Source organism: Durio zibethinus, chromosome 12 (assembly GCF_047325235.1).
Source record: "Durio zibethinus cultivar Kanyao isolate XHJ-2024 chromosome 12, ASM4732523v1, whole genome shotgun sequence".
NCBI lineage: Eukaryota > Viridiplantae > Streptophyta > Magnoliopsida > Malvales > Malvaceae > Durio > Durio zibethinus.
Window position 1 is genome coordinate 26,088,787 of NC_143173.1, and position 14,181 is coordinate 26,102,967.

The 14,181-nt window shown below is 34.4% G+C and overlaps 3 protein-coding genes across 5 annotated transcripts; 2 read left to right on the top strand and 1 right to left on the bottom strand.

Moving 5' to 3' along the window:
- The first annotated feature begins 214 nt into the window (after positions 1–214).
- On the top strand, positions 215–7,275 carry LOC111296087 (uncharacterized). Of its 2 annotated transcripts, none has more exons than XM_022890139.2 (5): positions 215–735; positions 1,180–1,358; positions 1,806–2,160; positions 2,356–2,476; positions 7,058–7,275. In XM_022890139.2, the coding sequence occupies exons 1-4, from the start codon at positions 316–318 to the stop codon at positions 2,434–2,436; spliced, it is 1,035 nt and encodes a 344-aa protein (XP_022745874.2). In that variant the 5' UTR covers positions 215–315; the 3' UTR covers positions 2,437–2,476; positions 7,058–7,275. The 2 variants fall into 2 exon arrangements, with proteins under 2 accessions (XP_022745874.2, XP_022745876.2); XM_022890141.2 differs by lacking the exon at positions 7,058–7,275 and adding an exon at positions 3,160–3,297.
- LOC111296086 (agglutinin-2-like) lies at positions 4,039–6,794 on the top strand. Its single transcript, XM_022890138.2, has one exon. The coding sequence runs from the start codon at positions 5,528–5,530 to the stop codon at positions 6,599–6,601; it is 1,074 nt and encodes a 357-aa protein (XP_022745873.2). The 5' UTR covers positions 4,039–5,527; the 3' UTR covers positions 6,602–6,794.
- Positions 7,276–7,790: 515 nt separating the features above from the next.
- On the bottom strand, positions 7,791–11,028 carry LOC111296083 (O-fucosyltransferase 19-like). Of its 2 annotated transcripts, XM_022890137.2 has the most exons (9): positions 10,527–10,980; positions 10,172–10,412; positions 9,699–9,771; positions 9,526–9,596; positions 9,345–9,433; positions 9,127–9,259; positions 8,803–9,035; positions 8,239–8,715; positions 7,791–8,141 (listed from the first exon to the last, which is right to left on the bottom strand). In XM_022890137.2, exons 1-9 carry the CDS (start codon positions 10,754–10,756, stop codon positions 7,889–7,891), a joined length of 1,800 nt encoding a protein of 599 aa, XP_022745872.2. In that variant the 5' UTR covers positions 10,757–10,980; the 3' UTR covers positions 7,791–7,888. The 2 variants fall into 2 exon arrangements, with proteins under 2 accessions (XP_022745872.2, XP_022745871.2); XM_022890136.2 differs by having other exon boundaries at positions 10,172–11,028.
- Between the last annotated feature and the right edge of the window lie 3,153 nt (positions 11,029–14,181).

Sequence of the window (14,181 nt, forward strand, 5' to 3'; positions counted from 1 at the left end):
GTCGAAGAAAAACTAATGGCACCATTTACAGCTTAGTTTATAGCAGAACAATTCTGTTGCTCCAGAGAACTCCTTCGATCTTTTGCTGCAAATCCAGGAAAAGAGTGTTTTACCAGGAAAACAATTCTGTCGCTACCTCGGGTCCTTCAACCATATCTCCAAGGATAGAGGTCAATGCTTGATAATGGAAAAAATTATAAATATTGTAAGAATTTATGGTTTAAACTAAAGATATATATAATCTGATAGAAGATAAAATAGGCAATAACAGCAGAGGCTCAAAGAAATCAACAAAAAAGAATAAAAAGAAAAAAAATGAAGCAGGGGCTTCTTCTATGGAGTCCTTGCCATCTCTCTCCACCATCTTTCCACTCGCTTTCCATCAAAATTTCAACAGCCAAACAAACCCCTCAACTCCCACCAATCTCTGCGTCTCTTGATTCGACCAACACCCAAGTCCAACAGCAGCAGTTATCAGCGAGGGAGAAAAGGCAGCTAAGAAACGAAAGAAGAGAGAGCAAAGCAGGGTATAATTGGCGAGAAGAAGTTGAAGAGAGGCTCATAAAAAAACCCAAGAAGAGATACGGTTCTAGGTCCGAGGAACTCAATCTTGATAACTTGGCGCACTTGGGTCCTCAGTGGTGGGTCGTTCGAGTCTCCAGGGTTAGAGGTCTCGAGACAGCTGAGATCATGGCTCGCTTACTCGCTAGGAACTTCCCGGACTTCGATTTCAAGGTACAAATGCAGTTTAGTTTATTGTCATTTTAATTTGTCGACTGCTAAAACATAAAATGCATTGTTTTGTTGTTTATATGTAGCATTTTAATCTTATATTGGGATTCATTGGAGGATTTAACTGAATTGTAATTGGGAGAACATGTTAATGATTCATCTTAAATTTTTGTTTGTGCTAAACATTGCTAAGAGGCTGAGACATACTATAGGCTTGGACTTGGTCTAGCCATTGTTACCCTTTTGCAGGAGCCTTGGGATCCAATGTTTGAAGCACCCTTTCCCAAACTTCCTTGTATGTAAAACTAAAGATTTTCCTAAGACATTTTAGGCATTATTGTTTTAAGATATTATGATTATAAGATATTAGAGTAGAAAGGATCAAGAAATTGATACATATATAATATATACTTACATTGATTAGTGTTTTTTTTTTTTGGTCTTCAGATGTATACTCCAGCTGTTCAGGAGAAGAAGAGATTAAAAAGTGGTTCTATATCAATTAAACCAAAGCCCTTATTTCCAGGGTGTGTTTTCTTAAGATGTGTATTGAACAAAGAGATTCATGACTTCATAAGAGAATGCGACGGTGTTGGTGGTTTTGTTGGTTTCAAGGTTGGAAATACGTGAGTGTTACTTTTTGTTCTTGATGAAAATTGATAAATTTGCTAGAACCATATGTCACAAATCATAAGGTAGATTGTTATGCACCTTTGCGTAGCATGAAGATGGTAACATCTGATATTTTCTTCTACTTGAGTTTAGACAAAATATGGGATTTCTTAAGAAATTTTAAAAAGATAGTTATGATTTTTGTGATTCAAATTACCTCAAGCTAATTGAAATTGTTGGTTTCATGATTCTTTTGTGTTTTGTTTGGAGGCATGTAAGATTTCAAAGGTATTGAAATTGTAAAGATGGTGCACTAAGACCTGAACGAAGAAAACTCAAGGGAAATTATATACATTAATACATATTTTACAAAACTAATACTAAATTCTTAGCATTTTTTTGGATATTCTTTGATTTTCAGTTTTCAGTTAGTATATTAAGTGTTTGTACATGGTTTGCAGAAAAAGACAAATAAACAAACCTAGGCCAGTGTCCGTTGATGACATAGAGGCAATCTTCAGGCGGGCCAAAGAAGAACAAGAAAAAGCCGATCAAGCATTTCAGGAGGAACAGCAAGGAGAAAAAACCCTCATGTCTGATAAGCTGAATATAGAATATAATTTAGATTCCAATGGTGTTACAACATCCATTTTGGATTCTAAGCAAAAACGACAATCTAGAAAGCATTCTAATACTGTAGCAAATGGAGCAAAGGATATGAAGCTACTTGTCCCAGGTTCAATGGTTCGAGTTTTATCCGGGACTTTTGCAGAATTTGTAGGCAGCCTTAAGAAATTGAACCGCAAAACTGGAAAGGTATGACATTCATAGGGGTGAACAAGTGGTTACTAAGTCATACATGAGCTAATGTGCTTGCATGCTTTTTGAAAGAATCTTGAAACCAATTTATAGCCTTAAAAAATCTAAAATGTCCTTTCTGCAGATGATGGTGGATACTTGTGTTTTTATCTATCAAATTAGAATTTGAATTGAGAACATGTTTTCTTGCAGGCAACTGTGGGATTTACACTATTTGGGAAAGAAAGCTTAGTAGAGCTAGATGTCAAGGATATTGTTCTGGAAACAAAGTGATATGAATGTGCTCTCCTGATAATCATTATGGTTAAAAAGAGTAAGTTAATTGAGCTCATGACCTTTTGCTATCCATTCTGTGGGTATCTTTTCTTCCACATGGAGTGTAGATTGTGGCATAAGTCATAAAATACACCTCATCGTTGCTTGTAAGCTTTTGTAGATCATTCTGTTAGTTGCTTGCCGTATCGATTGTACCTTGCCATTGGGTAATCAGAATTTTTCTGAATTTGTATAACCTGTCAAGTCATTATCCTTTCATATATCACATTCATATTCGCCCTCAAGGATGTATACATTTTTTGCATACTAAGTACACATTCATAATTAGCCAAGTAAATTTGAAGAATATTTTTCCGTTTTGAATATATTTTAAAAGTTTATACGTTGCAAGTCTGTCAAAAACTTTGTAGGTTAATACAATGTATATTTTGAGGAGGCAACTGGATAAAACTAGAGATTCATGATGTTAACCTCTGTCTGATGTGTATAGAACTGTGTGTGCTTGTATGTGCATGTGTCTGAAGGTGATGCTCTGCCTATTTTTATTTCCCGGCCGATAGTTGATTTGCTCGGGCTGAAGCTTGGCTATTGTAAGCTTTTGTTACCTTGGAGTTATGTATCTTCACTTGTGAATCCTCATAAAACTGGTTCACATTCTCGAGTTGTCCCCTTAATCATACTTCCTTTGTTGATGTGATATCGTAATTTTGATTTTGCCAGTTAAGTAGCTAAGGGTTAATGGGCAGGCACCTTTGGAAGTTGGATTTGACAGCTCTCATGGAGTGAATTGATTGCCGTCTTTGAAATTGATTTGGACAATAGCAAGAACATCATCTCACGCTCTTTGTTAAAGTCAGCAAATTAATTAACCCTTTGTTTTTTACCCTTCCTTTTTCCATCAAAGCCTGAGGCTTAATATGTGGTTGAGGACAGCCATAACATTCTTTTTTTTCCTTTTTTTTTGCTTTGATTGGGTCTTGAGCTATGGATTAAAGGTAGCTCTTCCCCATATCATAACTGTCCCTCGCCCCTTCCCTGTACTTTGCTAGCCACAGCACTGTGTGCTGATAACAGGAACTTGCTTCTTATTCTTCTTCTTTTTTTTTTTTCCTTTTTTGAGGAGGCTTACAGGAACTTGCTTAAAAAAACAAACAATACTTCAAATTTTAACTTGAGGAGCAGTTTGATTGACATAGCTGCCCCTTAATATTGAAGTATGGTTAAATCAAAGTCACATTGATGATACTCGCATTAAATTATTTAATTTGTAGTCTAATGTTTATTAAGAAATTGGTTACCTTATGTCCTTACATGGTTTTAACTTTTAGCTTTGTTCTCTCTCTCTTTTTCTGTCATAGTTTCTTAAAATTGATAGTATATACGTAATTTATATGTTATTTTTCACCTGACAATTCAATGATCCTTAGAAAATGAGGGGTAGTTGAAATGGAATCCAGTTGTTAAAGCCACTAATGTGGAAGTTTATGTTGCATGGTCTGTCTTGGATTAAGGGTGGTCCTCTAATGCTCTATTTCTGAGACATGTATAGACTTTAGCGATTTTAAATGCGCCAGCTTCTTCCATATGATCCGTCCCCTCTTCTTAAATATAATCTGTCCCCGATCTAGACTGAAAAACCATGCTACCTTTTACACTGTAGTTGGTTTCCACTTGATGCACATCTTTATTTTCTTCATTCAGCTTCTTCTTTGTCTCTCTGTCACGCTCTGATTGATTGCCAGAACATTATCAAAGCACACTTCAACCACTTTCCTCCTAGCATATGGTAAAACCTAGCTCTTTCTTGGAGAAGTTATTGCTTGTTAATCTATGATTTGATCTGCTGTCTCTAAAGAGACTCGCATATCTGCTCGGATAATAACCATTTTTGGCTTAATCTAAGAAATAGATGTTGGCCTGGAAAATACAAGCTAACCTTACGTTTTTTGTGTCCTGGATTCATTTGTTGATTTCTTTGATCTAATGACAGCCTCAGAAACAGAGTAAAGATCTCAGGAAAACCAACCAAACCTGATAGGGTTGAAACTTGAAAATCAATCTTAATAGCAAAGAGACAATACTGGTCACAAGATTCGCCCCTCAAAAGCCAGTGGTCCCCTAACATGTTTCAAATTTGATGTGCTTGTGGTTCTAAACTTTGTCTCGTTGTGCGTGGGGAGTAGGGTTTCAAAAGAAGTTCACATCATACAAGTTACCTTGCTCGATTATTTACAGTTGGTCAATTCTATCTGCCACTATACTATAATCAATTTAGAAGCTTAATCAATGCAAAGGTTATTGTCTTAAATTTGTCATCATTCAGATTTAACAACGCCTTACGGCCTGAGGGCCCTAAGCCAGCAAAAAATCTGCAGATTCTTCTCTTCCAGGCTCACGAATCAAACCACCCCGGAGTAAATATAACAACCAGTCATTGATGAAGGGTTCTTTTAAAGTCACCAACCCTTTGTTCACAATCTTATCCAAACCTTTGCGACAGACAAGGGTCAATTCGAAGACTCGAAGCTTCCTTAATGTTTCAAACACACTAGAATTTAGTTTGAATCATTTTTATAAAGACTTATCCGTTGCTTTACCAACAAGATAAGAGCACGCCTACATTGGTTTTTTCCTGGAAAAAGCTTAGCTTGCTAAAGTGCGCAGGCCAGGCAGACAGGAACGTTGCACAACAACCTTGGGTGGGTTCATCAACACCCAACCCAAGAATCAATGATTTTTTGTGAATAGGAATGTAAATATACAAAACATGGGGTACATTTGAGAATTTAGAAAAAGTACAAGTGCAAAACTGAAAAATGTCCATTATAATATTACCCGGTGGACAAAAATTTGAAGAGAAAGTGGATAAAAAAAAACTTGAAGAAAGAAGCAAAATTATTTAATTTTCGCAAGCCAAGCCAACCCCGCAGTTCTTTACTTTCTTTACTGTGATTCTTCACCCAAGACCCTAAAAAAATTAGGGAAAAGAAATCACCTAGTTGTAAATGGAATAATCACCCAGCAAATCTTAGTAGACCAACTAAAAGAAAATTCCAAACTTTAGATTCAGCTCTAACCCCCTTCAGCAATGGCCTCATTCTCCATTTTCAACTACTTCACAGCCCTAACTTTTCTTATTTTCCTCTTCAAAATCCTAGCTGCAGACCAAAGTTTCTCTTTTTCCTTCAAAAGTTTTGCTAAAGATCCAAATTTTGAGTCCAATATTGCTTTATATGGGGATGCGCATGTTGCTAATGATGGTTCTTGGATTCAACTTACTAACTCAGTGAGTTGGAGTGCTGGGAGAGTTATGCATAAGAAACCCATCATGCTTGTTGAAGGTAAAGCCAGGAATTTTGCTTCCTTTTCAACTTACTTTTCCTTTTCAATGTCCCATGAAAATGGTGATGGTTTGGCTTTCGTTATGGTTCCTGGTAGTTTTGTTGCTAATGTATTGCGCAATAGTTCGTTTGGGATTTCTTTTGGATTGGATAAAAGTAAAAGTGATGTTGTTTCTGTAGAATTTGATACCTTCAAAGATGCCAAGTATGGTGATTTGAATGAAAATCATTTGGGCATTGATGTGGGTAGTCTTGTGTCAGTTAAAGTGAGAAATCTATCCTCTGTCAATTTGGTATTGAACAACGGAGAAAAATTACATTCTTGGATTGATTATGAGGCAAGTTCAAAGAGACTAGAGATTAGGTTGAGACAATCTAGCAGTACTAGACCCGATGATCCATTACTTTCATACTCAATCGACTTGTCAAAACAATGGAATGATGAGGAAGTGTTTGTGGGCTTCAGCTCTTCAAATGGGAACTCTTCGCAGACCTGTTTTATTTACTTGTGGAGTTTTAACCTAAGACCGGTTCCAAATTGGATGCATTCTGAACCAGTTGATCCTAAGGCTATTGCAAAGAACACCAAATCTCTGACAACAGCGCACAAGAGTAGCAATTGTTTTTGGAAAGTGCTTGCTTTGTTCATCTTCGGTGGTGCATGTGGAGCCTTGACAACTTCTTGTGTTCTATACATATGGACCATCCTTGGTAATAGGCGCCCAGTAGTGCCTGAAGAGTGTGGTGTGCACCCTGTTGATTTTGAGTACAAAAAGGTCAAATTAGTAGTAGACAAAGCTGTCAAAGACAGCAAGAAATAGACGTTAGAGTTTGGGTTCTGTTGGATGTTTTATGTTGTAAATTGATGATCTTTTTGTAATTGTAGTTGTAGGTTTTGTGTGTGCTTGTAGCTGATGACCAATTGTGAAAAATGTAGCTCTCTGTTACATAGTGTTTAATGTTGGAAGCATTGAGATTTACCTTTAATAGAAATTGCATTATTGCTTGTGGTAACCTTAGTTGTACATAATTCCTGACTATGGTCTTTGTGTAAGAAATCTATAACTCTGACCTGATTTGAGGATAAATGCATGAATTAAGGTCTTTGCAGGGACACACTACAAGTCTATCTTGTGGTTTTGGCCATCATGCTCAGTGCGGTAGGCTGTCTTATGTATGCACCTTGTTTTGTATCGTTAAGTGATGGATGAATTGATTTCACGTTTAATATAATATGCTATGTTTTGGCTATCAAGGCATAAATGTCTTTTTGCCAGGTACTGACAACAGCTTCACTCCGTACTCCTTGGACTTTGCCTGCTTTCAGAACTAATGAGATTATGATACCAGTCGAGTGAGTGCTCAACTATGTGGCTTTTGTGAAGGTGGTTAGCTTACCATGTTTGTTTAGCTGTTCTTTTTCTCATAATCATTAGTCTTGACAGGTCGTGTTACTCATCACAAATTAAATATATGAATATATATTTTGAACTTTCGTATGGATTTCAATTCTGCTACTTTTTATCTCTACCTAATAATGGCACAGAAAGAAATGTTGCCAAAGTATTAGGATTTATTATCTACTATTGTTATTCGAGGGAGTTCGCTTCCATCTTTTGTTAAGGTACTAGCTGCTGGTAAGAATAAAAATGGAATATGCAAACATGCATGGAAATTTGGTAACATTTGGGAAACAATCTCTATTATGTACCATTTCAGATATTACATCCGAATTCCTAAGAGGGTAATTTGGCAAATGCATTTTTTTTACAACCAAATTATTGAAAGAATAATGAATAAGTCAATGCTGTGATTCCACTGAGACGTATGATCAGTTTGTGCGTGTATAACTAACCTAATTTGCCTCAGAATTATACATCATCTTCTCTGCTTACCAAGTTGCTGGTTGGGTCCTCTAACAAAACTGAAACTGGTATCATATAATTCAGCTGAGATCGAATCGCATGAGAGATCTGAAACCGTAAGATTTCTCAGCCGTGTAGGTGGCTGCTGCAAGTCTCCCTACCAGGGGGAAAGCACCTTAATTCAAGAATCCCTATCAGCCATCCTGCAAAGGGCAGTGTATAATTCAACTGACAATCCACCAACTAATATGCTATCTTTGATCTGAACTTCTGGTCAAGCTTCAGGCTGCTAATTTGCTGCTCCCAAGAACTGCTACAGATGCACCCAGGAAGGGGATTTGCATAAAAATTCTCCTCTAGTCGTGGTGACTCTCCTGGCTGTCTTAGGTACGGTGCTCCAAGCCTATCAGAGTGTAAACTCTTTACTTCCGAAGAAAACTGTTCCCAAGATATTACACCCTCATCCAGCTGATCAATGAGTTTGACAAAATTTTGTCTGAAATAAAAGAGATTATGTCAGTACAGTGGTCTTAATATCCCTGGTTCAAGAAATATTCTGCATGTATCAATCTAATACCCTAATTTGAACAGACCTGTCAGGGTTGATGGTCTTTCGAAATCCTTCAAACTTTCTGTGCCCCTGTACTGCTTTGGCCATATTCCCATCATAGGTATAAACAAAGACGTCGCTTTCAAGTGCCACAATATAATCCAAGGCAGCAAGGCGATTCTGATATGGCTTGAACAGTTCCAGCTCTTCTTCAGTTGCTAAAGTAGAATGAGAGAAGACATTTGGATACTCTGATCGGAAGGCTGCCATGCTATTGCTGCCATAAATCTCTCCTGCGACAATGTAGATAGGCGTGCTGGATGGGTAATCCATGGCCTTGAGGAACACGGCTGCCTCTCTAGGGGTCATTGGACATCCCCCTTGACTTCGCCGCTCTTCACTATCTATCTCTTTCTCCTTCCAATGTCTAACATTGTATCTCATAACTGTGAGTTCATCACCCTCTTCTGCAGTAAGGTTATGGATGCAGCCTGTGAATGCAAGCATATCCTTCTCATACCTGCAATTAAGATTAGCCTATTTTTCTCAGAGACTTCGTAAGGAGAAATTCTACTAGATGCCAGTAATGATGGTAGGTAGTAGGTACCTTAAGTGTAAAGCAATGTATGGCTCATTATTGTTCTTTAGTCTATCAACTAATGTCCTCCCAAGATCCTGTATCTCTTTCGTATAGCGGAGAGCCTCATAATTGGCACGGCACCGTAGTCTTTGAATGGAGGTTGCGAGGCCATTATTAGCAAGCCTTGAATCACTGTGCGTGAACTTGATCACCTTATGTCGCTTTAGTAATGGGAGCACCTCCCTTCTGTAGTAACTAGCCTGCAAAAGAAGCATCTAAGACACCATTCCAGTAATAGTAAATCAAATGAAGTATCATCACGCATTTGACAAATTTCAGTCATTTCCATACCTTTGACCAGGAAACAGGGGCCTTTACAAGGGGCTTTATTGCTGTGTACTTAACGGGTAGATACTCAACAATTTCAATATCATCCTTCAATACATTGATGAAGTGCCTCCAGTCAAAAATATCCTTAAAATCACTGTAAAAAATGTATTAAAAAATTAACTTTTTGAAGCTTGCAAAGAAGAAAACTGATATCAAACAACTACAGTGATTAATGTTACCTTGGGTCTGTCCAAAATGACTCATGATCAAGAGAAGGAAGAACGAGGGTGGCATTCATTATCTTGGCAACAGCAACCATATCACATATCTGTAAGTCAATACGATTAGCTTGGAGAAAAGATTAAAAGGTTAAAAAAAAAAACAAAGGTCAAGCCAAGTCCAGCCAAGAGTCAAACTTACTCCTGTTCTCATTTGATTCAGTCCACCATTGGCATAAACCATAATATAACCATTAGTCTTTGATCCGGTCCCTGAAGTCAGTTCAGAATATTATTGATAAAAATCACCTACAAATCTCTCTTTTTTTTAATAGATGGAAATGCTTAACAAGTTGAGAAAGGAACATGACATACTTATTGGATTCTTGGGTCGAGATATACATTGCTTATAATTGTCACTGTTTGGTTTCATCCAAATTTCTGGGCTCTGTAGATAAGGCAAGTAAAATTAAACACGTAAGTCTAATGAACAATAGAAAAAGAATACCCTAGCTAAACCAACAAATAAAATTACTTCATTTACTATTACACCAAACAAAAAACAGGTAAGAATTTTCTAAGAGATGTAGAATTCCAGAGATGGAAGTCCAAAGGAAATTGCAAATAATGTTCATGTGCATGCGCAAGGAAAAGCCAACCAATTACATAACAGCCAACTCAACAAATGGTCATGATAAAGTAACCCAAAAACGGTGGAAAGTCGCTGTTTGGTCAGAGCCACCACTCCTCGATAAAATTCAATGCCAAAAAAAAAAATAAAAATTTCATCGACCGTTAAAAATTCATCACAAAATAATTAAAAAAAAACCAAAACAAGATAAACTTACGGAGACCCTTTCAAGAACGCGTTTGGGCATGGAGCGTTCAATTCGGGACTCGACATGGGTCTCGGTGACAACGCGTTGGGCCAAGGTCCAATCCTCTTTAAACGTCTGCAAGATCACAAGTCCGTTTTCTCTTTTCCATTTGCCGTTAACCTCGACGTGGCTACTAAGAATCGAGACTTTGAGAAAAAACGAAACAACCGCCACAAACAACAGAACTCCAAGGATCTTACGGCCCATGTTCCTGCAGGATATCAAACTCTGAGCCATAGTAACAGCCCGATGACACGTGTCGTCAATCCAGATGAACGACGTATCGGGCACCCAAGAGAATAACTTCCTGCGAAGCAGCAGATACCTGATCACGGGGTGGTCGTGCAAACAATGGGACCCGCAGGAGGGAATGTACCCGTTGGGGTTGTCGGCTGCTTCATTGTTGGAGGCGAGGGTGTAATAGTCCGAACAAGAAGATGAACTGTTGATGTCAGACTCTACTGTCGGAAGATCTGCCACGCGTCGTCTTGTAGTGGTGGATCCACCATGTATTGGGCTTCCGCTTGCCGAGTTGTTTGCACCTCCCGACGACATCGTATTGCGGCAGCTTAAAACAATGAAGAATAAGAAGAAGAAGAAGAAACAACTCGACTCGACGGAAAGGAATAGAAAAGAATAAAAAAGAAGAGACGGTGAGGAAAAGGAGGGAACAGAGGGTTCCGAAATGTAAGGCAGAAGCAGAGGTGTGAAATTTTTTCTCTTTTTATAGGTGTTTGCCGCACTTTCTATCTCTAGATTTTATGTTTTGGTTTCTCTGTGTTTTTTTTTTTTTTTTTTTTTCTCTCAGTTTATAAAGCATGACGATTGTCGATTGGGAAATGGGGACATGTTTTTATGGGGATGTTTTTTTTCGTCCGAAGCATGGTCGGTTCGGTTTTCTTTTTTTCAATCATTGTTACGTTGAGTTATTTGGTTGAACTTAGCAAAATGTCCTCCATTTTATCATTTTTAGAAGGATTTTTATTTCTTGCATATAAACGTTCATTTGAATATGCTGATTTTAATAACATTGAAAATAATAATGATTGTAAGATCAATTTTTGTAATAATAAAAATATATGTTTTGATGTAAATACGATAACAATAAAATAAATTATAATAAAAATAATAATCATTAAAAATCCTATGCATATTATTGAATATTAAAATAATAATTAAAATTATTTGAAATTTAATATATAATATTTATAATAATTACAAATGATATTTAAATAAATTAATTTTAAACATATATAAAATAACAAAATAAACATATTTAAATTAAAAAATTATGTTAGAATGCTTTAGAAAAAAAAAAGTACAACGGGGATTATGATTCAAAAGTTTCCACTGGATCCTAAGATTTCCCATTAATCTTGGAATATGCGATATAAAACTAGAGAAATAGAGACATTACATATTTTATCCAAATGAAATTACAATGCAATTTAAGGACAAAAACGTGTCAAATTGCATTGCATTGATGTAGCTGCCTATTCCAAAAGGGGCCTAAACATATTGGATGGCCATTTTTTTTTATTGTATATTACTCCATCCGTCCAATTATATTTTTTTCTTTACTAATTTCTTTTACTAAAAATAAATTTCCAATTTCTTTTCTTTTTCTAAAATTAAGGTGAATGAATGCCAAAAGAAAAAAAATCATGCAATTTGAGAAAATTTTGCCAAATTTAATCCTCCAATAAAGAGAAGAGAAAAAAAAAAAAAAACCCTTAGATGGTGAAAAATAAACAAACAAAAAGAGGGTCCAAATACTTCAAAGTGAAGTCCAAGCTATTCTCTAAAAAGAACATGCAAAAAGAGGAATTTAAATAAAAAAAAAGAAGATTCTTTTTATCAAACCATCAAAAGGTCTGAAAAAATTATTGCTTTGACAACAAATTTAGGATCACTTTGCAAAGGTAGAGTCAACTTTACTATATTGTAAAAGAAAGCCTTTCTCAAGTACAATGAAAAAATGTTTACATGTTCACATTATTCTTTTGGAAATTTTTTTTAAGATAATCCTTTTGGAAAGTTAATACTCTAACAAGATCTTTTTTTTTTTATTGGAGAATTTAAGTAATATTTTCTTCATTTTTTCACTTTTAATCAAATTAATCTAATTTAACACTTAAAAAATAAAAACCCATCAAAATATTATAACAAAAATCCTTTTGATAATATGATTTAATTAATTAATTAATGCTTTTGACACCATGTGCTTTATCTTATTTTGTGCCAAACCATGTTAAAATATCATAATACACTTTGTTGAATCCCTAAGCAATAATTTAATTTTTCTAAACCGAAACTTAATTAATTTATACAATCACCTTAAAGAAATGACAACATCTAATAAATTTGATATTTAAATTATAACATTTACAATACATTCTTTTATTTTAATATTGTGATATCTTATATAAATCTTTTTTTCAAATTATTATTAATCATTAAATTTTTTTTTTGTTTTTCTATTATTTTTTTGTTCGAGTTTAAGGAACTAATTTGGAACTTAAACAATTATATTTAATAAGTTTAAATTTTAAAATTTAACATTTATAATATATTCTCTTCTTTTTATATTCCATATTTTTTGTACTAAAATGTTTTTTTTTTAAATTATTATGAATCATTTAATTCTCTTTCCATTTTTTTTTTCGAACTCAACGAACTAAATTTCAAAAAAGTTAATTTGTTAATGTGAACAATGAAACTAAACTATCTCCGTACTACCAACTTGGGTCCCTAAAACTTACAATTTGTCAACCTAATTAGAAGAAGTAATCTCAGATTAACAAGCAACTAAACATCACCATGTGAAAACAATTGCAGATAGAGACAGTGACGTCGGTTTCGACGGTGACTTTTTTTTTGTCTTTTAGCATAAACTGACAAAGCAAGCCAACAGTCCCATGTATGTATAAAACTCTTGTTTTGGTACACTCGTGCTGGTAAGTACTCTAGCATCTATGAGTTGAATTTTTCATCTTTTCAAATTTTGTGATGATTCATCATTTTCGCCGTGGAAATAGGGAAGTCAAAAACTCCCTAAATCGTTTGATTTTGATTCGATTCGATCATTTATGATTAATTTTTTTAATTTTTAAAAATTAGGTATCAGATAAAGTAAGATTGGATAGGATAAAAAATTTTCGAGTTCAGGTTAGGTTTTAGACAAACCTGATCTTATCCGATCTGATATATATAAAAAAATTATTTTTTTTAATTTTATATTTAATTTATATATATATTTTATATATATTTAATTTTATATTTATATTTAAAATAATATTTTATTAATTTTGAGTCGAATTAGGTCAAATTTGATTTTATATAATGTCGGATCGAGTCGGATTTGGGTATTAAAAATAAAAAAATTTATCGGGTCAAGTACATGTTCGAGTATTATATATTTAAAATCTAGTCGAGTTCGAGGCGAACAAAAACCTGACCCGTCCCGACCCGTTGCCATCACTACGTGCAAAAGGAATGTCTTTGTACAGAACTTGATATTAACGCCCAAATCAAGTGGCTTATACATCGAATTCTTGTAGATTTAGTTTAAATTAGATTTGATAATTTATATATTTATATTATATAAAATATTAATAATTTATATATTTATTTTATATTTTATATAAAAAATTATGTATTATTATTTATATTAATAAAAAAATATAAAATTTTTTTTATTTTATTAAATTTATTTATAATTTTTTATAAAATTTTAAATTATATATTTTTATATTTTTATTCATATTATTTTTATATCGTATCATAGTATTATGTTTAAGATTATCAAATCTAATTAAAATATTGATTAGACAATTAAACTTATTAATATCATTTTTATTTTTTTATGTATAAAATAAGTATTATTTATTATTAAACTTAAATATTCAAGTGCATATCATTAATATTATTAAAAGTTTTATATGCGTTTTGCTTTTAATACTATTTTTCATTAGTACTCG